This window comes from Coregonus lavaretus (genome assembly GCF_964263955.1).
Source record: "Coregonus lavaretus genome assembly, chromosome: 38".
Classification (NCBI taxonomy): domain Eukaryota; kingdom Metazoa; phylum Chordata; class Actinopteri; order Salmoniformes; family Salmonidae; genus Coregonus; species Coregonus lavaretus.
Genome location: NC_140025.1, coordinates 27,114,163 through 27,139,926, shown reverse-complemented (window position 1 = coordinate 27,139,926; position 25,764 = coordinate 27,114,163). Strand labels below are relative to the sequence as shown.

Below are 25,764 nucleotides of genomic sequence, written 5' to 3'. Positions count from 1 at the left end.
CTGATAGCCAGGTGAAACGGTGGTAAGGATTCACTCGATGGTGCTGAAAGGAAAGTTCAGCTGTTGGGACAGCATTTTGTAGGCCCTAACAGTTTGTGGGCACTGTTTGTAACCATTATAATGCATGTAATGTATTGTTTAGTGTTGTGTGTCACGCCCTGACTCAGGGGACGCTTATATGTTGAGTCAGGGTGTGTATATTCCTTGTTGTGCTTTTCTATGTTGTCGATATATTATGTGTAGATCAATGTTGGCCGGTGTGGTTCCCAATCAGAGGCAGCTGTAGCTCGTTGTCTCTGATTGGGGTCCATACTTAAGCAGCCTATTGGCACAGTCTAGTTGTGGGATCTTGTTCCTTGTAAGGTATGTTGTGTGTTCTACCTTGGACTTCACGTTTCATTTCCTGTGTTGTTTATTACTTTAATAAACATGTACGCATATCACGCTGCGCCTTGGTCTGACCCATCATTCAACGAACGTGACAGAAGATCCCACCAAATGAGGACCAAGCAGCGTGCCCAGGAGCAGCAGACACCCTGGACACAGGTAGTGGAGCAGAGATCATGGACTTGGGAGGAGATAAGAGAGGATCTGGCCAAGCATATGGAGGCCCTGAAAGGGATGAGGGAGATGGAGGTGAGATTAGCCGATAGCGGACCCTGGGCAAAGGAGGAAGCCCAGGCAGGAGAGGTGAAACGGAGACCCGAGAGGCAACCCCAATAAAAAATTTTGTGGGGGCACACGGTGTGGACGACGAGGCAGCAGGAGGCCGTTAAAGGGCGGATCTGCAGGTGAGGAGGCCACCATGTTACGGGGGCTATTGGTTCAGAGGGAGCAGGAGTTATTCGGTCAGAGGGAGGCGCTACAGTAGGCTAAAAGGGAGAAGGAAAGTGTAGAGGCACGGCGAGAGGAGCTGGTTAGGCAGCAGAAGGAGCGGGGGTTAATAAAGGAACCCAGTCCTGCTCCTCGCACCAAGCAAGTGGTGCGTGTCGCCAGTCCGATCCGGCCCGTTCCTGCTCCCCGCCCCAAGCCAGTGGTGCGTGTTCCCAGTACGGCCCGGCCCGTTCCTGCACCTCGCACCAAGCCTCTGGTGCGCGTCGCCAGCCCAGGCGGCCTGTTCCTGCTCCTCGCACCAAGCCAGTGGTGCGCGCCGCCAGCCCGGCCGGCCTGTTCCTGCTCCTCGCACCAAGCCAGTGGTGCACGTCGCCAGCCAGGCCCGGCCTGTTCCTGCTCCTCGCACCAAGCCAGTGGTGCGCGTCGCCAGCCCGGCCCGTTCCTGCTCCTCGCACCAAGCCAGTGGTGCGCGTCGCCAGCCCGGCCCGGCCTGTTTCTGCTCCTCGCACCAAGCCAGTGGTGCGCGTCGCCAGCCCAGCCCGGCCTGTTCCTGCTCCTCGCACCAAGCCAGTGGTGCGCATCGCCAGCCCGGCCCGGCCTGTTCCTGCTCCTCGCACCAAGCCAGTGGTGCGCGTCGCCAGTCCGGCCCGGCCTGTTCCTGCTCCTCGCACTAAGCCAGTGGTGTGCGTCGCCAGTCCGGCCCAGCCTGTTCCTGCTCCTCGCACCAAGCCAGTGGTGCGTTTGTCCAGTCCGGCACGGCCCGTGCCCATTCCACCGGTGCCTGGTCCGGCACCGGTCAGCTGCTCCACTCCGGAGCCAGAGCAGTCCGCTCCACCGGTGCCTGATCCAGTGCCGGTCAGCTGTTCCACTCCGGAGCCAGAGCAGTCCGCTCCACCGGTGCCTGATCCAGCTCCGGTCAGCTGCTTCACTCCGGAGCCAGAGCAGTCCGCTCCACCGGTGCCTGATCCAGCTCCGGTCAGCTGTGCCACTCCGGAGCCAGAGCAGTCCGCTCCACCGGGGTCCAGTCCAGCTCCGGTCAGCGGCTCCACTCCGAACCCAGAGCAGTCCGCTCCACCGGTGCCTGATCCAGCTTCGGTCAGCGGCTCCACTCCGGAGCCAGAGCTGTCCGCTCCACCGGTGCCTAGTCCAGCTCCGGTCAGCGGCTCCAGTCTAGACCATGATGTCAGCCCCTCTCCAGGTTCGGGGTCTCCCACACCAGGGTCCAGACAGGGCCTGGCGTATTGTGGGAGGAAGGAGAGGGGAAGCAGCGCGCCGAGGTCGAGACCAGACCAGGGGCGCAACAGGGAGGCGGAGAGTGAGAGGTCGTCACGCCCCGAGCCGGATCCGCCTCCGAGGCGGAATACCCACCCGGCCCCTACCCTGTTATGTTTATGTTGTGCGGTCAGAGTCCGCACCTTTGGGGGGGGGGTACTCTCACGCCCTGAATCAGGGGACGCTTATATGTTGAGTCAGGGTGTGTATATTCCTTGTTGTGCTTTTCTATGTTGTCGATCTATTATGTGTAGATCTCTGTTGGCCGGTGTGGTTCCCAATCAGAGGCAGCTGTAGTTCCATGTCTCTGATTGGGGACAATACTTAAGCAGCCTATTGGCACAGTCTAGTTGTGGGATCTTGTTCCTTGTAAGTTATGTTGTGTGTTCTACCTTGGACTTCACGTTTCGTTTCCTTTGTTGTTTTGTCGTGTTGTTTATTACTTTAATAAATATATCACGCTGCGCCTTGGTCTGACCCGTCATTCAACAAACGTGACATTGTGTTGTATAGTGACTTTGCTGGCATGCATATTATAAAATGTGTTGAGTTTGCCCCACCAGGATTTACGGTGCCTTCGGAATGTATTCAGACCACTTTACTTTTTCCACATTTTGTTACGTTACAGCCTTATTCTTACATTTATTAAATCGTTTTTTCCCCCTCTTCAATCTACACACAATACCCGATAATGACGAAGCAAAAACAAGTTTTTAAAAAACGGAAATATTACATTTACATAAGTATTCAGACCCTACTCAGTACTTTGTTGAAGCACCTTTGGCAGTGATTACAGCATCGATTCTTCTTGGGTATAACGCTACAAGCTTGGCACACCTGTATTTAGGGAGTTACTCCCATTTTTCTCTGCAGATCCTCTCAAGCTCTGTCAGGTTGGATGTGGTTGCGTTGCTGCACAGCTATTTTCAGGTCTCTCCAGAGATGTTAGATCGAGTTCAAGTCCGGGCTCTGGCTGGACCACTCAAGGACATTCAGACTTGTCCCGAAGCCACTCCTGCATTTTCTTGGCTGTGTGCTTAGGGTCGTTGTCCTGTTGGAAGGCAAACTCCAAGCGGGCTGTCATGTGCCTTTACTGAGGAGTGACTTCCGTCTGGCCTGATTGGTGGAGTGCTGCAGAGATGGTTGTCCTTCTGGAAGGTTCTCCCATCTCCACAGAGGAACAGAGCTCTGTCAGAGTGACCATCGGGTTCTTGGTCACCTCCCTGTGTCACGACTTCTGCCGAGGCTGCCTCCCCTCCTTGTTCGGGCAGGTTTCGGCGTTCGGCGTCACCGGCTTACTAGCTACTGCCGATCCATTTATCATCACTCCATTTGTCTTGTCTGCAATCACACACACCTGGTCCTTATTCCCTCATTAGTCATTGTATAAGTGTTCCCTCTGCTTCCTTGTCTGTGTGAGTGATTGTTATTTGTGGAGGTTAGTGAAGCTCGGTGGAGCTTGTGTATTTTGTATCGACGGGAGATTTCCTGTGTGCTTTGTATTTTCCAGTGCGCCTGTTTAGTGCCCTGGAGTGTGTGTGATGCATTTCTGCGTAAACCGGTATTTTGGCAGATTAAAGCCTGTGTTTCTGTGATTTACCCTCCTGCGCCTGACTCCTTCCACACCACCTCATCACACCCTGACCAAGGCCCTTCTCCCCTGATTACTCAGTTTGGCTGGGCAACCAGCTCTAGGAAGAGTCTTGGTGGTTCCAAACTTCTTCCATTTAAGAATGATGGAGGCCACTGTGTTCTTGGGGATCTTCAATGCTGCAGACATTTTTTGGTACCCTTCCCCAGATCTGTGCCTCAACACAATCCTGTTTCAGAGCTCTACGGACAATTCCTTCGACCTCATGGCTTGGTATTTGCTCTGACATACACTGTCAACTGTGGGTCCTTATATAGACAGGTATGTGCCTTTCCAAATCATGTCCAATCAATTGAATTTACCACAGGTGGACTCCAATCAAGTTGTAGAAACATCTCAAGGATAATCAATGGAAACAGGATGTATCTGAGATACATTTCGAGACTCATAGCAAAGGGTCTGACTACTTCTGTAAATAAGGTATTTCTGTTTTTTATTTTTAGTAAATAAGCAAAACATTCTAAAAACCTGTTTTTGCTTTGTCATTATGGGGTATTGTATGTAGATTGCTCGGGATTGTTTTTTATAATCCATTTTAGAATAAGGCTGTAACGTAACAAAATGTGGAAAAAGTCAAGGGCTCTGAATACTTTTCGAAGGCACTGTACATGCTAAATTCGCCACTGGACACTTTAATCAAATCAGTAGGCCTATAGCAATATGTATCATGACATTAGCTTTTATAACTTAACATATTTTGCTACAGAATGAGTCTCTCTCTCCACTACCTATTGTTCAAGCAGTGAGGATTCAACATAATATATCTGCAGATAATCGCCAAAAAGCAGTAATAGCATGCCAGTATGCAAATGAGGTAGCCAAACTGGACGAGCTCTGTTCGAGACTATCCTAAACTCCTGAGTGGCGCAGTGGTCTAAGGCACTGCATCGCAGTGCTAACTGTGCCACTAGATCCTGGTTCGAATCCAGGCTCTGTCGCAGCCGGCCGCGACCGGGAGATTCATGGGCGCCGCACAATTGGCCCAGCGTCGTCCAGGGTAGGGGAGGGAATGGCCGGCAGGGATGTAGCTCAGTTGATAGAGCATGGCGTTTGCAACGCCAGGGTTGTGGGTTCGATTCCCACGGGGGGACAGTATAAAAAAAAAAAAATAATGTATTCACTAACTGTAAGTCGCTCTGGATAAGAGCGTCTGCTAAATGACTAAAATGTAAATGTAAATGTATCAACGGGTCCGGAAGAACTGTAATATCCTATGTTTCTCTGAGTCATGGCTGAACAAGGACATGGATAATATACATTTAGCTGGTTTTTCTATGCATCATCAAGACCGCAAGGCAGCGTCAAGTAAGGTTGGGGGGAAGGGATGTGTCTCTTTGTTAACAACAGCGGCTGCACAATTTCTAATATTAAGGAAGTCTCGAGGTTCTGCTCGCCTGAGTTAAAATACCTCATGATAAGCTGTAGACCATACTATTTACCAAGAGAGTAGCTGTCTATTTGCCACCACAAACCGATGCTGGCACTAAGACCGCACTGAACGAGCTGAATAGGGCCATAAGCAAACAAGAAAATGCTCATCGAGAGGCTGTGTTCCTAATGACCGGTGATTTTAATGCAGGGAAACTAAAATATGTTTTACCTAATTTCTACCAGTATGTCACCTGTGCAACTAGAGGAGACACAACTCTAAATCACCTTTACTCCACACACAGAAATGCATACAAAGCTCTCCCTCGCCCTCCATTTACCAGTGACGTGCTCAATACGGAAGTGGTCCGATGAAGTGGATGCTAAGCTACAGGACTGTTTCGCTAGCACAGACTGGAATATGTTCCGGGATTCATCCGATGGCATTAGTCACCAGCTTCATCAACAAGTGCATCGACGACATCGTCCCCACAGTGACTGTACGTACGTACATATCCCAACCAGAAGCCATGGATTACAGGCAACATCTGCACTGAACTAAGGGCTAGAACTGCCGCTTTCAAGGAGTGGGACACTAATCCGGTACGACCTCCGACAAGCCATCAAACAGGCAAAGCGTCATTACATGACTAAGATCGAATCCTACTACACCGGCTCTGACGCTCGTCAGATGTGGCAGGACTTGCAAACTATCACGGATTACAAAGGGAAACCCAGCCGCGAGCTGCCCAGTAACAAAAGCCTACCAGACGAGCTAAATGCCTTCTATGCTCGCTTCCAGGCAGGCAACACTGAACCATGCATGAGAGCACCAGCTGTTCCAGACGACTGTGTGATCACGCTCTCCGTAGTCGATGTGAGTAAGACCTTACAACAGGTTAACATTCCTAAGGCAGCAGGGCCAGATGGATTACCAGGACGCATACTCAGAGCATGTGCTGACCAGCTGGCAAGTGTCTTCACTGACATTTTCAACCTCTCCCTGACCCAGTCTGTAATACCTACATGTTTCAAGCAGACCACCATAGTCTCTGTGCCCAAGAGCGCCAAGGTAACCTGTCTAAATGACTATCGCCCCATAGCACTCACATCTGTAGCCATGAAATGCTTTGAAGGTCTGGTCATGGCTCACATCAACACCATCATCCCAGACACCTTGGACCCAACAGATCCACAGATAACGCAATCTCTATTGCACTCCACACTGCCCTTTCCCACATGGACAAAAGGAACACCTTTGTGAGAATGCTGTTCATTGACTACAGCTCAGCATTCAACACCATAGTGCCCTCCAAACTCATCACTAAAGGACCCTGGGATTAAACACCTCCCTTGGCAATTGGATATAACAGGAACAGGATCCCACCTGTCTACCTATACTTCCCCATACCTTTTCCTGTTTGCCAGAAAATGGCTGCTGGCTAAGGATGCTGCTGGGACATTTGCAGCGTTTACTTTTTTCTTTACTTTAATTGCTGTTTAATATGGCTTTGGAATTTAGTGATTTTACCTGCGTCTTGGTTTTGTCTTCACCCAAACTTTGACTGCAGTGAACAAAAATAGCACAGGTACAGAGAGGCGGGACAGAGAGCAGACTAACAAACCAGTAGTGTTTCACTCGCTTTGTGACTGACAGGCACCTGTCCTATCAATAGATCACTAGAAGATGCATATCGTTCATTCTAGCGGGAGAAGACTATACAGACGTTTCTGACTAGCTAATTCAAACTTGTAAATGAAAAGAAGCCTAGTTAGTTGGAAAAAGTAGCCAGCTGACAATTAGTCTGTTATCGTCTGTTTAGCTGACAGCCGGCTCTTATGGAAAACAATGACTAAGCCCAGTGTTTTGGCCAAACTCACAGGTGGTATTGTCTGTCCACTAAACAGCAGAGAAGCACTAAAAATTCAACATGTTATCCATAATATATGCAACTGGATTCATTTCTAAATTGATTTATTTTCAAATGTGCTATGTCCATGAAAGTATGGCAATAATTTATATTAATCTTCAGTGCTATCGCAAGCTGCAATACTTGAAATTCGTTTTGGATTACAGTAAGCACTCTAACGTCTATTCGATATGTTATGGTGGTTTTGGTAAGACCATTTAGCACTTCACTGTGAGGTAAACTGTTTCAGTTGAAAGAAACACACACACAACTAATATCCTGGGTACAACTTATATGGAAGATGATGAGGGATAGGAAGGTTGTAGTGACCTTGCTTGCCCCAGGCAGGAGGTGGAGCTTGACGTATGGATCGGCCAGTCCGTTGGAGTCCATGGCCTTTAGTCCCTATGGAAACACACACAGGCATGGTTACAGACGCACGCACACACACACGCAAACACACACACACACACACATACGCTGACACACACAGTGAGAGACACACACACATAAACACACACAGACACAGACACACACAGACCACACTTGGTCAAGGTTTAGCTATCATACACATGTCATACAGTCATACACCACAGGCTGTAAGCCAGACAAGGTCAGGGCATGACAAAGAACATTATGTCCTTTGGTGTTCAACTCTACTCTTGTTTTGTCTATTGTGTCGCATGCCATTCTACTCAAATCGTTCTCATTCTGCGTCCATCATTTCTCAAGCTAGTCTGTTTATATGTAGGTGTGCCTACACTATCAATGCTTTCCATTGGGTTGGGGTGCTTATCTGGGTATAAACATAGTCAATCGCCTTCTAATAAAGGACAAATGATAGCAACTCCCAGAAATGACCTTGTAGGAAGGCACAGAATTACGTCTGAATCCCAAATAGCACCATATTCGCTATGTAGTGCACTACTTTTGACAAGGACCCATATGGCGCTGGTCAAAAGTAGTGCACTTTATAGGGAATGGGGTAACATTTGGGATGCATATTTAGTCTGTGAATATTATTGAATGGGTGCATTTCAGCTTCACATCTACCATAGTACCCATAAGGGGTGTACAGTGAGGGAAAAAAGTATTTGATCCCCTGCTGATTTTGTATGTTTGCCCACTGACAAAGACATGATCTGTCTATCATTTTAATGGTACGTTTATTTGAACAGTGAGAGACAGAATAACAATAAAACAATCCAGAAAAACGCATGTCAAAAATGTTATACATTTATTTGCATTTTAATGAGGGAAATAAGTATTTGACCCCTCTGCAAAACATGACTTGGTGGCAAAACCCTTGTTGGCAATCACAGAGGTCAGACGTTTCTTGTAGTTAGTCACGAGGTTTGCATAAATCTCAGGAGGGATTTTGTTCCACTCCTCTTTGCAGATCTTCTCCAAGTCATTAAGATTTCGAGGCTGACGTTTGGCAACTCGAACCTTCAGCTCCCTCCACAGATTTTCTATGGGATTAAGGTCTGGAGACTGGCTAGGCCACTCCAGGACCTTAATGTGCTTCTTCTTGAGCCACTCCTTTGTTGCCTTGGCCGTGTGTTTTGGTCATTGTCATGCTGGAATACCCATCCACAACCCATTTTCAATTCCCTGGCTGAGGGAAGGAGGTTCTCACACAAGATTTGACGGTACATGGCCCTGTCCATCGTCCCTTTGATGCGGTGAAGTTGTCCTGTCCCCTTAGCAGAAAAAATCCCCAAAGCATAATGTTTCCACCTCCATGTTTGACGGTGGGGATGGTGTTCTTGGGGTCATAGGTAGCATTCCTCCTCCTCCAAACACGGCGAGTTGAGTTGATGCCAAAGACCTCGATTTTGGTCTCATCTGACCACAACACTTTCACCCAGTTCTCCTCTGAATCATTCAGATGTTCATTGGCAAACTTCAGACAGCCCTGTATATGTGCTTGAGCAGGGGGACCTTGCGGGCGCTGCAGGATTTCAGTCCTTCACGGCGTAGTGTGTTACCAATTGTTTTCTTGGTGACTATGGTCCCAGCTGCCTTGAGATCATTGACAAGATCCTCCCGTGTAATTCTGGGCTGATTCCTCACCGTTCACATGATCATTGCAACTCCACGAGGTGAGATCTTGCATGGAGCCCCAGGCCGAGGGAGATTGACAGTTATTTTGTGTTTCTTCCATTTGCGAATAATGGCACCAACTGTTGTCACCTTCTCACCAAGCTGCTTGGCGATGGTCTTGTAACCCATTCCAGCCTTGTGTAGGTCTACAATCTTGTCCCTGACATCCTTGGAGAGCTCTTTGGTCTTGGCCATGGTGGAGAGTTTGGAATCTGATTGATTGATTGCTTCTGTGGACAGGTGTCTTTTATACAGGTAACAAGCTGAGATTAGGAGCACTCCCAGAGTGTGCTCCTAATCTCAGCTCGTTACCTGTATAAAAGACACCTGGGAGCCAGAAATCTTTCTGATTGAGAGGGGGTCAAATACTTATTTCCCTCATTAAAATGCAAATCAATTTATAACATTTTTGACATGCGTTTTTCTTGATTTTTTTGATGTTATTCTGTCTCTCACTGTTCAAATAAACCTACTATTAAAATTATAGACTGATCATTTCTTTGTCAGTGGGCAAACGTACAAAATCAGCAGGGGATCAAATATTTTTTTCCCTCACTGTATATTGTATGTTTGCCTGGTGTGGGCTGAATGTGAAATCTATCTTTCTAGCCCAGATCGCATCAATACTTAACTCTGCCTCATTGTCAAGATATAAACCTTGGTTCTCTCTCACTGAATAGAGTTCACAGGTTTTCTAGGCAAGCGCCATTGTCTTCATGACTTGGCTCGATGTGCTGGGTTAGAGCTAAGCCTGGAAAAAGTATGTTGAGTGGCTTTCGATGCTGCAATGCTAACCTAAGGCTTGCAGTGGATTGGATAGCGCTTAAGCTAATTGCACTTTGATTATTGGCGCTTTGTGTGGAGGAGACGTGGCTTAGCTTAGGCTTGGGGTGTAAGTGGAGTCTTGTTTTCAACCTTAGCCCTTGACGGAGGTTAGAATAGTCTGTGTAGGGTTGAGTTTCTTACCTTGGCCTTGTGAATTGTACAGTGTAGACAGTTGTTCTCGTGATCGAAGAGCAGGGTAAATTCCAGGGTGCCCAGGTAAGCTGTAAAACAAAACAATCGATACAGACAATCCATTATTGGCGGTGAATACAGCCTGATTAAAAGTGTGTATAAATGAATGCAAATAAACACATATACATGTACAGATGGCCACACAGATGCATACACATAAACATAAACACCAACACACACACACACACCTTCCACCCCCGACCTCCAAAAACACAAACACCTGTAACTCCAGCCTCCTGCACAATTCTGAAATCTGGATACGCCAATGCTTATATTCCTGACAGTCTCTTAAAAAACATGCCCTGTTTTTATTACTTGCTGTGAGTGGAAAGAAAAGAAGCTTGAGGACTGAATCACATTACTCCGACACAGCAAAATAAATCACACAGAGTGTGTGTGTGTGTGTGTGTGAGCCCCTCTGTCGGAGAAACTCGGAGCGAGCGACAACGAACGCGAGACAATGACGGGGTTGAAGACGCTCGACTCACAATTACTTCCCTTAAACACATGCAGTGCCAGCTGACACTGAGAAATGTACCCAGAAACTGGTTTTGACACAAACAAACGGCGACTTCGAGAGTCGGGATTAAACCGCGAGAATGTTGAGGCCCGTGTTTGTTTTCGATGATTAACTAGGATACACATTTATTTACATAAATCGCCGCAAGGACCCCATCAAGTTCATGTGCGTAGACATGCACGAACATACACAATTTGACAGCTGTACACACATGGACTGTGATGCACATACTCGTACACGCACATCCTCAGAGACAAACTCGAAGACAACATACACACTCAGAGGCAAACAGAGAAACAGACATGCATGAAAACATGAATTCACAACTGGAACATCATTAACTAGCCTAATTTTAACACCCACAGTTAAACCCATAATAACATTCAGAAAGACAAAAAAAAAACACAAGCCACACTGACTATAGCCTTACACACTTTGACCATTGGATGTACAGAATTGTCAAAATGATTGTAATAAAACATACAGTGCCTTCAGAAAGTATTCACACCCCTTGACTTTTTCCACATTTTGTGGTGTTATAGCCTTGATTTTTAATTTATTAAATTTAGATTATTGTCACTGGCTTACACACAATACACCATAATATCAAAGTGGAATTATATTTTTTGACATTTTTACAAACTATTTAAAAATGAAAAGCTGAAATGTCTTGAGTCAAAAAGTATTCAATCCCTTTGTTATGGCAAGCCTAAATAAGTTCAGGAGTAAAAATGTGCATAACAAGTCACATAATAAGTGCATGGACTCACTCTGTGCGCAATTATAGTGTTTAACATGATTTTTGAATGACTACATCATCTCTGTACCCCACAAATACAATTATCTGTAAGGTCCCTCAGTCGAGCAGTGAACCGCACCTGGGTCACACCTCACACCAACCCTTACAGAAAACTGAGCCAATATGGACCCAGCTGAGGCAGCACAGTATCGGAGCACATTGGTAACACAGGGAGCTATGCTGAACCAACACGACCGCAGCCTGCAGCAGATCACAGAGAATCTCCGCCAGCTGACAATCGCCGTGCAGAGCCGGGTGAACACCCGACCAGCCCCTGCAGCCGGCGGAGTGGAAGCCGCGGCAGCGGCGTCGTCAGTCTCGCCTCCGACATTACGGAAACCCCGCCTACCACCTCCGGAGAAGTATGACGGACGTCCAGAGGGCTGCAGGGAATTCCTCACCCAGTGTTCCCAGGTATTCAGCCTACAACCCTCCTCCATCCCGACGGAGCAGGGCCGGGTGGCCTACATCCTCACTCTGTTGACGGGTCAGGACCATTCCTGGGCTACCGCGGAGTGGGAGAGCCACACTCTGGCGTGCTCCGACTCCTACCAATTCACCCGGGAGCTATGCAAGGTGTTTGACACCTCTCGGGTGGTGTCGGGGCACGAGGCCGGGAGGCGGCTCACGGCCTGTCGGCAGGGTGACCATTCGGTGGCAGACTACTCCGTGAAGTTCCGGACCCGGGCTCAAGAGGCAGGATGGGAGGAGGCCGCCCTGGTCGTCCTTTACGCGCAGGGGCTATCGGAGGGGATGAAGGACAAACTCTCCTTCAGGGAGCTGCTTGAGCGACTTGACGGCCTCGTCAACCTCTCGGTGCGGTTAGACAATTGGCGTTGTGAGAGGGCGCATGAGAGAGGGATGACGCAAGGCGCGCCTCTGCGTCCCCCTATCAACCCGGAGCCTTTCCGCCGATTCAGGGAGGAGACGCCTCAGGAGGAGGCTATGCAGCTGGGGGCGGCACGCTTGTCCAGGATGGAGAGGCAGAGGTGTTTGCGCCAGGGACTGGTGTTTGCGTACTGCAGCCAGGCAGGTCACCACTGCGACTCATGCCCAGAGAAGCAGGGAAACGGGAGGACTCTCTAGTATCGGGAGGGGTGCTAGTGAGCTGGAACCGAAACCCCAACTCCAGAGACTCCCAGACTTTTCTCCCCGTCAGGGTTCAGTGGGCCCGCACTGCGCGTCAGGCGCATGCACTGGTGGATTCTGGGGCCGCGGGAAACCTAATGGATGCGGGGTTGGCCCAAGGGTGGAGTGTTCCTTTACTCTCCCTCTCTGAGACGGTTCCGGTCATGGGCCTGGACGGCCGGCCGTTGGGGTCGGGCTTCATCACTCGGATGGCGGGGGCGCTATTGGAGGATATCCAGTTTTTTATTGTGGACTCTCCGGAGTGTCCCCTCATCCTTGGGGAACCCCCAGCGACTGGCGTGGGCGGAGAACGCCCAAAACACCCTTCTCTGCTCGTCCACCGGCCTGTCCCCCTTCCAGTGCCAATATGGGTACCAACCCCCCCTATTCCCCGAGCAAAAGGAGGAGGCGGCAGTCCTTTCGGTCCAGGCCCACAAGGTATGATCCTCCGACAACCTTAGGCACCACCTCACTCACAGTCTGGACTAATCAGTATCCTATTGGTGTCACCTGTGTCTACCTGTTCACCTGTGTATTTATGCCCTCACTTCCCTGTGTTCCCTTGCTCAGTTTTCTCTGTTAGTTTCTCTATGTCCAGTAGTACTACTCAGTGTCTGATCGGAGACCTATGTACAGGTACTTGAGAATTGTTCTCCCTGTTTCGTTATTTGTTTCAGTCATAGGTAGTATTTCGTATTTTGGCTGTCAGCCGGTTTTTTGAGACTTATTTGGTCTGCCTTTCTTTTATCGTGATAAGTCCGTTATCTTGTATTCTGGCTTCGGGACCACCAGTAAAGATCCTTGTTTCACCATCTCTGCCTACTGCCTACTGTATATCCTGCACCGCACCTGGGTCACACCTCACACCAACCCTTACAAAAAAGCAGACATTGAATATCCCTTTGAGCATGTGGAAGTTATTAATTACACTTTGAATGGTGTATCAGTGCACCCAGTCACTACAAAGATACAGGCGTCCTTCATAAATCAGTTGCCGGAGAGGAAGGAAACCGCTCAGGGATTTCACCATGAGGCCAATGGTGACTTTAAAACAGTTAAAGAGTTTAATGGCTGTGATAGGAGAAAACTGAGGATGGATCAACAACATTTTAGTTACTCCACAATACTAACCTAATAGACAGAGTGAAAAGAAGGAAGCCTGTACAGAATAAAAATATTCCAAAACATGCATCCTGTTTGCAACAAGGCACTAAAGAAATACTGCAAAAAATGTGGCAAAGCAATTAACATTTGTCCTGAATAAACACACAAAGTCTTATGTTTGGGGCAATTCCAATACAGCACATTTCTGAGTAACACTCTCCATATTTTCAAGCATAGTGGTGGCTGCATCATGTTATGGATATGCTTATAATCGTTAAGGAATGGGGAGTTTTTCAGGATGAAAAAGAAACGGAATGGAGCTAAGCACAGGCAAAATCCTAGAGAAAAACCTGGTTCAGTCTGCTTTCCACCAGACACTGGGAGGGAAATTCACGTGCAATAACCTAAAACACAAGGCCAAATATACACTGGGGTTGCTTTCCAAGATGATATTGATTGTTCCTGATTGGCGTAGTTACAGTTTTGACTTAAATCGGCTTCAAAATCTATGGCAAGACTTGAAAATGGCTGTTTAGCATTTTCAACAACCAACTTGACAAAGCTTGAAGAATTGTTTTAATAATAATGTGCAAATATTTTACAATCCAAGTGTGCAAAGCTCTTAGAGACTTATCCATAAAGACATAGCTGTAATAGCTGCCAAACGTGATTCTAACATGTATTGACTCAGGGTTGTGAGTACTTACAGTACCAGTCAAAGGTTTGGACACACCTACTCATTCAAGGGTTTTTCTTTATTTTTTTACATTGTAGAATAATACTGAAGACATGAAAACTATGAAATAACACATATGGAATCATGTAGTAACCAAAAAAGTGTTAAACAAATCAAAATATATTTTATATTTGAGATTCTTCAAATAGCCACCCTTTGCCTTGATGACAGCTTTGCACACTCTTTGCATTCTCTCAACCAGCTCCATGAGGTAGTCACCTGGAATGCATTTCAATTAACAGGTGTGCCTTCTTAAAAGTTAATTTGTGGAATTTATTTCCTTCTTAATGCGTTTCAGCCAATCAGTTGTGTTGTGACAAGGTAGGGGGGGGGGTATACAGAAGATAGCCCTATTTGGTAAAAGACCAAGTCCATATTATGGCAAGAACAGCTCAAATAAAAATAAAAATAAATAAATAAAAAAAAATAAAAAAAGAAGTGCACTTATTGGTAGATGGGTAAAAATTAAGAAAAAACAAACAAACAAAAGAAACAAAAACAAAAACACGAGCAATGGACATTAGACCAGTGGAAATGTGTCCTTTGGTCTGGAGTCCAATTTGGAGATTTTTGGTTCCAACCGCCGTGTCTTTGTGAGACGCTGTGTTGGTGAACAGATGATCTCCGCATGTGTATTTCCCACAGGAAAGCATGGAGGAGGAGGTGTTTTGGTGTGGGGGTGCTTTGCTGGTGACACTGTCTGTGATTTATTTAGAATTCAAGGCACACCAGCATGGCTACCACAGCATTCTGCAGCGATACGCCATCCCATCTGGTTTGGGCTTAGTGGGACTATCATTTGTTTTTCAACAGGACAATGACCCACACACCTCCAGGCTGTGTAAGGGCTATTTTACCAAGAAGGAGAGTGATGCAGTGCTGCATCAGATGACATGGCCTCCACAATCCCCCGACCTCAACCCATTTGAGATGGTTTGGGATGAGTCGGACGGCAGAGTGAAGGAAAAGCAGCGCTCAGCATATGTGGGAACTCCTTCAAGACTGTTGGAAAAGCATTCCATGTTAAGCTGGTTGAGAGAATGCCAAGAGTGTGCAAAGCTGTCATCAAGGCAAAGGGTGGCTATTTGAAGAATTTGTTTAACACTTCTTTGGTTACTACATGATTCCATATGTGTTATTTCATAGTTGTGATGTTTTCACTATTATTATACAATGTAAAAAATAGTAAAAATAAAGAAAACCCCCTTGAATGATGTAGGTGTGTCCAAACTTTTGACTGGTACTGTAAAAAATAATAAAAATAAAGAAAACCCCCTTGAATGATGTAGGTGTGTCCAAACTTTTGACTGGTACTGTAAAAAATAGTAAAAATAAAGAAAACCCCCTTGAATGATGTAGGTGTGTCCAAACTTTTGACTGGTACTGTATATTCTGTATTTCATTTTCAATACATTTGCAAACATTTCAAAAATAATGTGTTATGTGTTAATGTGTGTTGATGGGTGAGAAAAACAATATAGTTAATCAATTTTTAATCCATTTTGCTGTAACACAACAAAATGTGGAATAAGTCAAGGGGTATGAATACTTTCTGAAGGCACTGTATATGTTTGATGAGTGTATGCACAAAAAAACGTTTTCACAACCATTGTAGCTAGAATACATCCATAAGGTAGTGTGCAATGGTTGTGAATGTGTTGTAAAAAAGTATGATGAAATTAGCATAATCCAGAGGGTTATTGTCAAATGAGATTTCTCCATTTCTAATCCTTTCTGTTCCGCTTCCTCATATACCCATGAAACACTGTTCATTTGTTTTTGTGTATTACTCATTCCGTTGAAATGTACTTGGAACAAAACCCAGATTTATGCGAAATTAATTGGACGTTGTTGGAGATGTGAGAAGGAACATTTGGCCCACCTATCTTTCTTTAAAACCCTGGCTAATGACGTGTTACCAAGCCATGTTCTTAATTATTGTAAACATTGAGATGAACTGAGGATATGGCAGCTTATTGAGAACGGTTGCGTTGGCCGTAGAATGTTTTGAAAAAGTTGTACATTTCGAAATAGATACACACACACACACACACACTCACACTCACATACATTCTCACAGACACACAACACACACCAAACTTGACCCGAAGGCCTTCCTTTCCTGATCCTAACCCCTGAACCCTGATCCCCCACTAGGGTTGCACGATATTGGAAATAACTGACATTGCGATATTTTTGTTTTTCTGTGATATATATTGCGATATGAAAAAATACAGGATGTATGTATGATCCTCTGGGAAAAATGCAGTTTGCAAACAGCGACTTTTCAGGTGGAAGTCCTCATTAATAAAGTGTACGGTCAGACTTATGTAGGGCTCCGTTGTCCGGCTGGACCACAAGTCCATTGTTGCTGTATAATATTCCACTTGTGACAGCTCTGTTTCAACTTGTGCCTTGCATTTCTCGAACAACTCTGGGATGGCAACTTGAGAAAAATAGTTGCGTGATGGCATTACATACCGCTTGTCAAGTGACCAGATCATGTTTTAAAAACCCTCTTTGGTAACCGTGTTAATTGGTACCATGTCTTTGGCGACGTGAAATGTTATTGAATCTGTGATTTCTCTCTGCCGTTTGAAACCTTTCTCGTATGGTGTAATACTGGCAAAGTCATCCGAAATAGATTTTTTCTTTGGAGGGCATTGAGATGCTTTGCACTTGTCATACGAAGATTTGTGGTGCCGCCTTAAATGATCGAACAAATTGGTCGTGTTGCCTCGTGTTGTGGCAACAATTGCAAGGCACTCTCAACAAAGTACCTGTTTTTGGTCAACATCATCCTGTCTGTAGCCAAAATATTTCCATATAATTGACGATGCATTTCTATTTGCAACCAAATTCTCAATTTCTGTCTTTTTGCCTGTTCCTCGCTCATCATTTCGTCACGCGCAAGCAGAGCCTGCATGTTAACCACGTGCAGCAACGAACGATTAGTTACCGGAGTGTAACTCCAGTTCTATGAGGGGAGCGGAGCCCCATAGGGGAGCTCTGCTCCTAATGGTTTACCCTCTGCCCTAAGGCAGCAGCAGCCTGAGACAAAATTATGCACACACCTACAGCCAATAGGAGTACAGGTGTCCCTATAAGAGAGGGTGCCTCCCCTCAATCAGCCTCCCGAGATATTTTTCTTCAGCGAGACTAGAGAGGGTCGGCAGGGCCTTAAGTCCTATGGGGCTCCGCTCCACTCATAGAACTGGAGTTACACGTTCCTAATAGGAAGCGTTTCACTAGAGGGTGACTAAAGACATTGTCTCTGCCAAAACCCTCATGACAAGCTGAAATCGCTGCTGCAAACACTCTAATCGTGGCAGGCGATTTTTGCTTATCAAACATGAGCTGCAGAAAAGAGAGAATACTCTCCACCTGACAGCTCATGGGGTCCACACCTTGTGTGACACACCATCGTGAAAACACGTTCCATCTACTGGCATACATCTTAGAAGTGGAACTGGCACGTGAACCCTGTATGGTCCTGATCACTGCATCAGATAACCCACGGCGCTCTAGCCTGTCCCTCTCAGCAACCAGGCCTTCAGTGGTTGGCCGATTATGGGCAATTTCCCTATCGTGCCAGCCACCTGAGACAACGCGTCCCGTCGATGTGGAATTGGCCAAGGTGGTGCAATCAACATCCGACTCATCTCCGCAAACCACAGAGCCCCCGGGCGATCGGGCGCTATCAGTATCACTGACAGCCCCCCTGACCTCACCCTGGCTAGCAGTGGGAGAATGCAGGACAGCGGAGGGAATGCATACAGGAGAACTCTCGGCCACGGTTGGTGCACAAAGGCGTCCCTTCCCAGTGGCGGTTCGTCCTGTTCCCTCAGAGAGAACCACAGAGGACATTGCGCGTTCACGCGTGACGCGAATATGTCCACCTCGGCTCTCCCGAATTGTTCCCAAATCTGGAGAACAATGTCTGGATGCAGACACCACTCGTCTTCTCGAGGACCCCCTCTTGACATGAGGTCTGCTCCTACGTTCAAGTAGCCCGGAATGTGTGCTGCTCTCAATGAGCGAAGGTGCTCGTGAGCCCACAGCCACAATTCCTCTGCCGCCCGATGGAGAGCAGGAGACCTGACTCCACCCTGGCGATTTATGTGGGCTACTGTGGTCCGGTTATCTGACCAGACCAGCACATCGCGACCCCGAAGGGTAGACGCGAAGTCGGTCAGAACCAGTCGAACCGTTTCCAACTCCAGGAGGTTGATGTGACTACCTGATTGAGGCCACACACCTCCTATCGCTTGTGTCTGACATGTCCCTCCCCATCCCGTCAGGGAAGCATCCGTGAATACTGGGATTTGAGAGGACACCTTTCCTATCGGGACTCCGTGCGTGAGAACGCGCGAGTTTCTCCAATAGTTTAGGTCTGCACTGAGCGAGAGGGGAACCACCACCAACCGATGACGTTGACGCAATGGGTCTAGTCTTAGATGTGCGAACCATCGCTGCGTCCTGCGCATGTGCAGGAGTCCCAGCGGAACCACAGAGTGGGCTGACGACATGAGACCCAAAAGTGACATGATCGACAGCGCCGTCACCGTGTGATTCGGACGACACTTCCTTAGGGCTAGCAACAAGGCTACCCTTCGGGGGTCCGAAATTCAAGCCCTCATCCTCACAGTGTCTAGCTGTATCCACAGGTAGACAATCTGATGAGTGGGCCAGGGCGCGCTCTTTTTCCAATTCACAGCGAACCCCAGACTTGTGAGATGCATCACTGTCTGTGTTGTGTGAGTGATCGCCAGCTCTGCTGACGGGGCGAGAACCAGTAGGTCGTCCAGGTAGGCTAGTAGCCGTATTCCCTGACGACGCAACGGTTCCAATGCTGCCTCCACACACTTGGAAAATGTGCGAGGTGCCAGGGCGTACCCAAATGGCATCCTCGTGTATTCGTACGCCACCCCTTGAAAGGCGAACCGCAGAAACTTCCTGTGACGCGGCTGAAACGGCACATGAAAGTACGCGTCCTTTAGGTCTATGCTCGTACAAAAGTCCCCTCTCTGGACACATTCCAGCAGACGTTTTGTCGTTAGCATTCGGAAGGGCCGTTGAGAATGCGTAAATCCAAAATCGGCCTCACTCCCCCCGTCTTTTTGGGCACTAGGAAATAAGGTGAATATAGCCCTTTGTTCCTTTGCTCCCGGGGAACTACTGTCACCGCCTCCTTCGCCAAAAGTTCCGTAATCTCTGTCATCAGAGCGGCCACCTTGTCTGGCGTTTTCATCACCGTCTCCACCACTCCCCTGAACGGGGGTGGGGTCCGGTGGAATTGGAGAGCATAACCCTTCTGCAACGTCTGTTCTAGCCAGCGTGAGAGGGTGCAGCTTCTTCGCCACTGCCAGCAATGCAGAGAAAGTGGCTGGGCGTGAAGCTGTGGTGCATCCAGCAGGAAGGACCTGTATTCCTCTATGGCCCTTACCGCCACTGTTCCCCAACATTGAAGTGGTGGAACAGCCCAAGGTGGGCCTCCCGTGAAAGGGAGAGGAAATGCGAAAGAAAGAGGAGTATGGACGTCGGTTAAACCCGTAACCGTCGTATTCCTGCCCTCCTTGAACGCATCGCGGGTCTGAATTGCGCTGACCGAGGCCACAGCCTGCGGCAGGGCACCATCCCCAGCAAGCGACTGTGTCATCTTAGGTGACTGCAATTCGCTATCAGAGCCCTTCACTACAGTACTCCTAGAAGTCTGTAGTATGAGGTCTCTATGAGGTAAAACAAGGCGGCGCCTTGATACCTTCTTAACTTTCACCTTCTGTGTGTGTTCAACTCTGCACCCCTGGTGGGTTGATTCATGCTCAGTGTGGTGAGTACTGGCTCGTTCTGTCAGGGGAGCTGATACTTTGGTTATACCCATAACGCTAGTAATCCTGCCCTCCGTGAACGTAGCATGGGTCTGAATCGCATTAACCGAGACCTTGGTCTGCGATAATGCGCCGTCCCCAGATAGCTGCTGTGTTACAATGCCTGGGGGCGTCGATACTCTGGGCACCTTGGTGACCGCAGTAATCGGGCCCTCCGTGAACGCAGCATGGGTCTGGCTCGTACTAGTGGAGACCTTAGTCTGTACTAGTGCGCCATCCCCAAATAGCGGCTGCGTCCTCATGTCAGAATCTGACCGGGACTGCTGCCTTCTATGTAAAGCACTTCTTATACGTGAAGTGTGATATGACGACCTGATTGAGGTCTTCTGGATACCTACTCTTAGTGCCTGTTCAGCAACGCACCCTCGGTGGGCTGAACGGCTCTTAGAGTGGTAAGGAAGAGAGGGTGAGATTTGAACGCTCTCGGACGTATTATGGAAAAGAGGCTCTTTTTTGACAAAGTCAGGTGGAGCCAACTCTTTATTAAACAAATCAACAAAAGCATTTACATCAGCACCCGTCCCTTCAACCGAAGAGTGGGGGGGAGCAGTGGGCACGTTCAACACCATCGATGCGTCCTCCATCCTCTCCTCCGCGTCCCGTCACGTACGCCTCCTCTTGCCTCCCTTGGAGGGCCAGGTCGGCGTCCTCGTCACCTCCCTCGCCGGCTGTAGTGGGGCTACCGTAGCTGCTGGGAGGGCCGAGCCCGCTCCCTTGCTGCTTGTGGCCGCCGGATGACGCCGATTACGCCGCCTCGTCGTAGACCCCGGTCTACTTAGAGGGGCGGAGGTAGATGGCCTTTGGGGAGGAGGGGGGCCGAGTCGTCCTGCCAACGGCAGGTGCTTGGCCAACTGCTTCTTCTCCTCCTCCAACTTCGAAAAACGCTCCGTCGCCTCTTTGACGACGCCAAAGAGGCCGTCGTCAGAGAGGGGGGCGTTCAAGAGAGACGTCCTGTCTGCCTCTTTCATAGATGTCAATGACAACCAGAGGTGTCGTTCCCCGACCACCGAAGTGGCCATGGATCTCCCCGCGCAGACAGCGGACGCCTGTGTAAGGTGGAGTATGGCGCCAGAAATTCTGGACGCCTCCTCCACCTCCTCCGGTGCCATCTCTGTCTTACCCGTGGTTAAACGGGACAGAGAGGCCGCCAAGAGGGCAATGTTGTTAGCTGCTGCTACAGCTTGGGCTCCCAACCCAAAATACTTCTCTAACAGCGACACTGTGAGTCGGTCCTTCTGGGATGGCAACGTGGCCTTCTTGGAAGAGGGCCAAGGGCTCGAACCCGGTACGAGATACGCCGCCATGGCGCTCTCTAACCTGGGGATTCCCTGACCCTGAAGCCTTCCTTCCACTCTCGTGAATGGGAGATACACTTTTACAGGCGAACGCGCCGCTAAAGGTGCCTCCCACGAGCCTCCAACGTACCTAGCCAAAGAAGGCATGGCAGGATCCACTGGCTCTGCCGCCTTCCTTGGCCTGGAATAAGGACCGCCCTCCATCATATCAACCTCCGGTGCGGAGGGAAGAGGGGGCAGCTTTATTGCCAGCCGTTGAGCAGCTCTCTCAATGAGACCCGGAAAATCCGCTCTCAGAGAGGCTGCAGCGAAAGAGAGAGCTTCTGATCTCTCAGAGCTCGTATCCCCTTCTCTATAGGGACTACAAGCCCTCTCGCTCTCCAAAGGAAAGGGGGGCTTGAAAGTATGAGGGACGGGGTCCGACTGTTCCATTGGAATGCCAGACCCTTCCTCAAAATCCCTATCTTCCCCCGAGTCGGCGCCGTCGGACGACGCCTCTGAAGCAGAGGCTAGTATCGACAACACATCCTCAAGGGGGATGTCCTCCCTGAAAAACGCCCAACGCTGCTTCCTCTCCTTTAAAGAAAGGAGGGCGCAGGAGGCGCAATTCGGGGGACTGCAGACGCCTTCCTTGGCATGCTGGGATCCCAACGAAACATAAGTCATGGTGGTCACCAGCCGCCATGGAAGTGCATCTGCACTGAGCTCTGAAAATAGCTTTTGGGGGTGGAAAATCTCCCGGTGTGCTCATTTAGACGACGTTGATGACTGGAATATCAACGGCGTTTTCGTCCTGAGTCTTCGTGCTTCGTCTCTTCTTGGCTCTTCAGTCTAGTCATCCAGTCGCTGAAGAAAAAGGGAGGCTGATTGAGGGGAGGCACCCCCTCTTATAGGGACACCTGTACTCCTATTGGCTGTAGGTGTGTGCATAATTTTGTCTCAGGCTGCTGCTGCCTTAGGGCAGAGGGTAAACCATTAGGAGCAGAGCTCCCCTATGGGGCGGAGCTCCACGATATAGAACTCCGTGTTTAAAATAATAATAATAATAATAAACTGTGTATCCAATAACCCATAAATCGGAGTAAATTCCGTTATATCAGACATATATATTGCTAGTATAACATTAAAAAAATATATATATATTGTAGACTGATATATGTTTACCTTACTAAATCGCACGTTCTGCGATGTGACTATTGCGGATGCATACATCGCAATGTCAATGCTGAAACAATATATCGTGCAGCCCTACACCCCACCAAACCCCCCCCCCCCACCCCCACTCACTTTCATCATCATCATCTGAATCCACCCCTTCTTGCCTCTCCCCCCGGTCCACCTCGATGGGTTTCCTCTCCTCCTTATTCTCTCTGTCCGTCTCCCCTCCATTGTTCAATCCGAAATCTGGTTCCTTCAGGATCTTCTTCTCCCGGGGCGGGGGCGGGGTCATGGGATAGTCATGGAAGCGCGGGAAGAAGTCGGAGATCTGCGGGATAGGCATTATGGGCCCGGGACACACGTTGATGGCAAAGTGCTCCTGCATGGAGATCTTGACTGGAGAGGGTGGAGGGAGAGATCTGGGAGCAGAGGAGGTGGCACGAGAAGGTGCGGGGGAGGATGGGGTGGAAGAGGAGGGAGGGATGGAGAGATGGGAGGAGGTGGAAGAGTCGGGTGGGGGGGCGAAGTGGGAGTGGGGCGGAGGAGGTTTCGATACGCTCATGTGCACTGCCGGATGGGACTGTGGGTAGGCATGTGTGTGTGTGGGTAGGTAGGTAGGTAGGTAGGTAGGTGTGTGTGTGTGTGTGTGTGTGTGTGTGTGTGTGTGTGTGTGTGTGTGTGTGTGTGTTGTGTGTGTGTGTGTGTGTGTGTGTGTGTGTGTGTGTGTGTGAGTGTGTGTGTGTGCGTGTGTGTGTGTGTGTGTAGTGGGGGGGGGGGGGGGGGGGGGGGTAGGGGGGAGATGAGATGAAGAGAGAGAAATAGAGAGGGAGATATGAATGAGAGGGGAGGAAAGGAAGGAAGGGTGGGAGACAGAGCGATAGTATCACTCACTTTATCGAGTATATCTCACTTCCTGGTTCTTTTGCTGTACTTAGTCCCTCCCTCTCCCTCACTCTCTTACTGTACATAATTGGCTTCTTCAAGTACCTGAGCTGATGTAAGCTACTCCCAATATCTCAATAGTCTTTCATGTCAAAATACTGTGCCACTATGTCAGATCTCCGAATATATCTTCATGTTTGACAGTGTATCGTTCTACTCTTTTGATCTCTCTCCATTTACTGTTATTTATAGCTCTACTGTACACGATAATCCCTGCATCTCTCTCTCTCTTTCTCTCTCGCTCCCTCATCTTTCTCTCACTTTCTCTCTACCTCTCTTTCCCTAGGTTTGTCTCTCTAGCTCAATCTCTTTAGCTATCTCTCTCTCTCTCTCTTGCACTCTTTCCACCTCTCTCTCTCTCTCTCTCTCTCTCTCTAGATCTCCACCTTGTCCTCAATATTTACATAACAGTGCTTGAAGTCTTATTCTCCAGTCCAGACGATGTCTGTCACCTATTCAACAAACAATCGTCTTCTAAATAAAGATCAATGATAAACTGTAACATAAATGGTAATCATCCCATTATTAATTGAGGACATTTAATTATAGTACCTCTCCTTTCATTATCCTTTAATACCTCTGTCCTAGTGTAAATTGTAATTGCTGAAAGACTACACTACTGGCTATTTAAATGAGATCACTGTTCTATTCCATACAAAACATTGCTATAAATGTTGTTGTGTACTTAGCCTACATGTGCACACACAGTGTAAACACAGGCTTTGTTTAGACAGGCAGCCCAATTCATACCAAATGAGTGGAAAAAATATCAGAGTTGGGCTGCTTGTGTAAACGCAGCCACACACACACACACACACTCAAGACACACACTCAAGACCAGTGGAGGCTGCTGAGGAGAGGACAGCTCATAATAATATCTGGAACGGAGCAAATGGAAACCATGTGTTTGATGTATTTGATACCATTCCACTGATACCGCTCCAGTCATTACCACACGCCCGTCCTCCCCAATATTGGTGCCACCAACCTCCTGTGCTCAAGACATACACACACATAGACACACACACAGACACACACACACAGACACACACACATAGACACAAACACATAGACACACACACATAGACACACACACATAGACACACACACATAGACACACAAACACACACATATACACACACATATATACACACACACACACACATAGACACACACAGAAACATACAAATGAGCAGACACACAGACAGATATCAAACCATTTGTTTTGCCTCAAATTCAGCTAGCACCAGAATACAATGAAATAAATGGTTAAATAAAAAGCCCACATTTTACCACACAAAAAACCTCTCTGTCTTTCCTTAGGAAACCCAAACTCATACGCACAGGCTTAAGCATACCTGTACACTCTCGCATGCACCCACTCTTACATGAATTATGCACACACGCTCTTACTAAAAAAAAACGGTCTTACAGCTTCTTGAGGATACACACGCACTTACTTGGCATAAACACGCATTTACTCTTCACAAACGTACACAGACAGTCAGACACACACACGCTCTCACCAAGTCAGACTTAAACACAGACATCGCCTAAACTCAAACTGTCTGACTTTCAGCTTCTTAAGCATTCACACGCACAGTCATTCATTCACACATGTACACACAGACAAACTCATTCACTCACACATGTACACACAGGCACACTCATTCACTCACACATGTACACACAGGCACACTCATTCACTCACTCATCTACACACAGACACACTCATTCACTCACACATGTACACAGACACACTCATTCACTCACACATGTACACACAGACACACTCATTCACTCCCACATGTACACACAGACAGAGACAGACAGACAGACAGACAGACAGACAGAGACAGACAGGCATAGACACAGAGACACGTACCCAGTGACAGTCTTCATCTGTTCCAGCGCTCCATCTTGTCTTCTCACACGTCCTCTGTCTCTTCTCTCACACACTGAGGAGCAAGCGGAGCTGCTTTGACTCGATATATCCTTCCCCACTCTCTCTCTCTCCCGCTCTCTCTCTCTCCTCC

At 48.1% G+C, this 25,764-nt stretch overlaps 1 protein-coding gene across 1 annotated transcript in view; it reads right to left on the bottom strand.

Moving 5' to 3' along the window:
• Positions 1-23,348, bottom strand: part of LOC311112247 (double C2-like domain-containing protein beta) — a gene marked incomplete at its 5' end in the record, with an annotated part of 60,787 nt that extends 37,439 nt beyond the window's left edge. The window contains 3 exons of the mRNA XM_084155293.1: positions 7,366-7,440; positions 10,108-10,187; positions 22,916-23,348. Of these exons, the coding sequence (XP_084011419.1) occupies positions 7,366-7,440; positions 10,108-10,187; positions 22,916-23,348 (588 nt within the window). The remainder of the gene's footprint in view (positions 1-7,365; positions 7,441-10,107; positions 10,188-22,915) is intronic.
• Between the last annotated feature and the right edge of the window lie 2,416 nt (positions 23,349-25,764).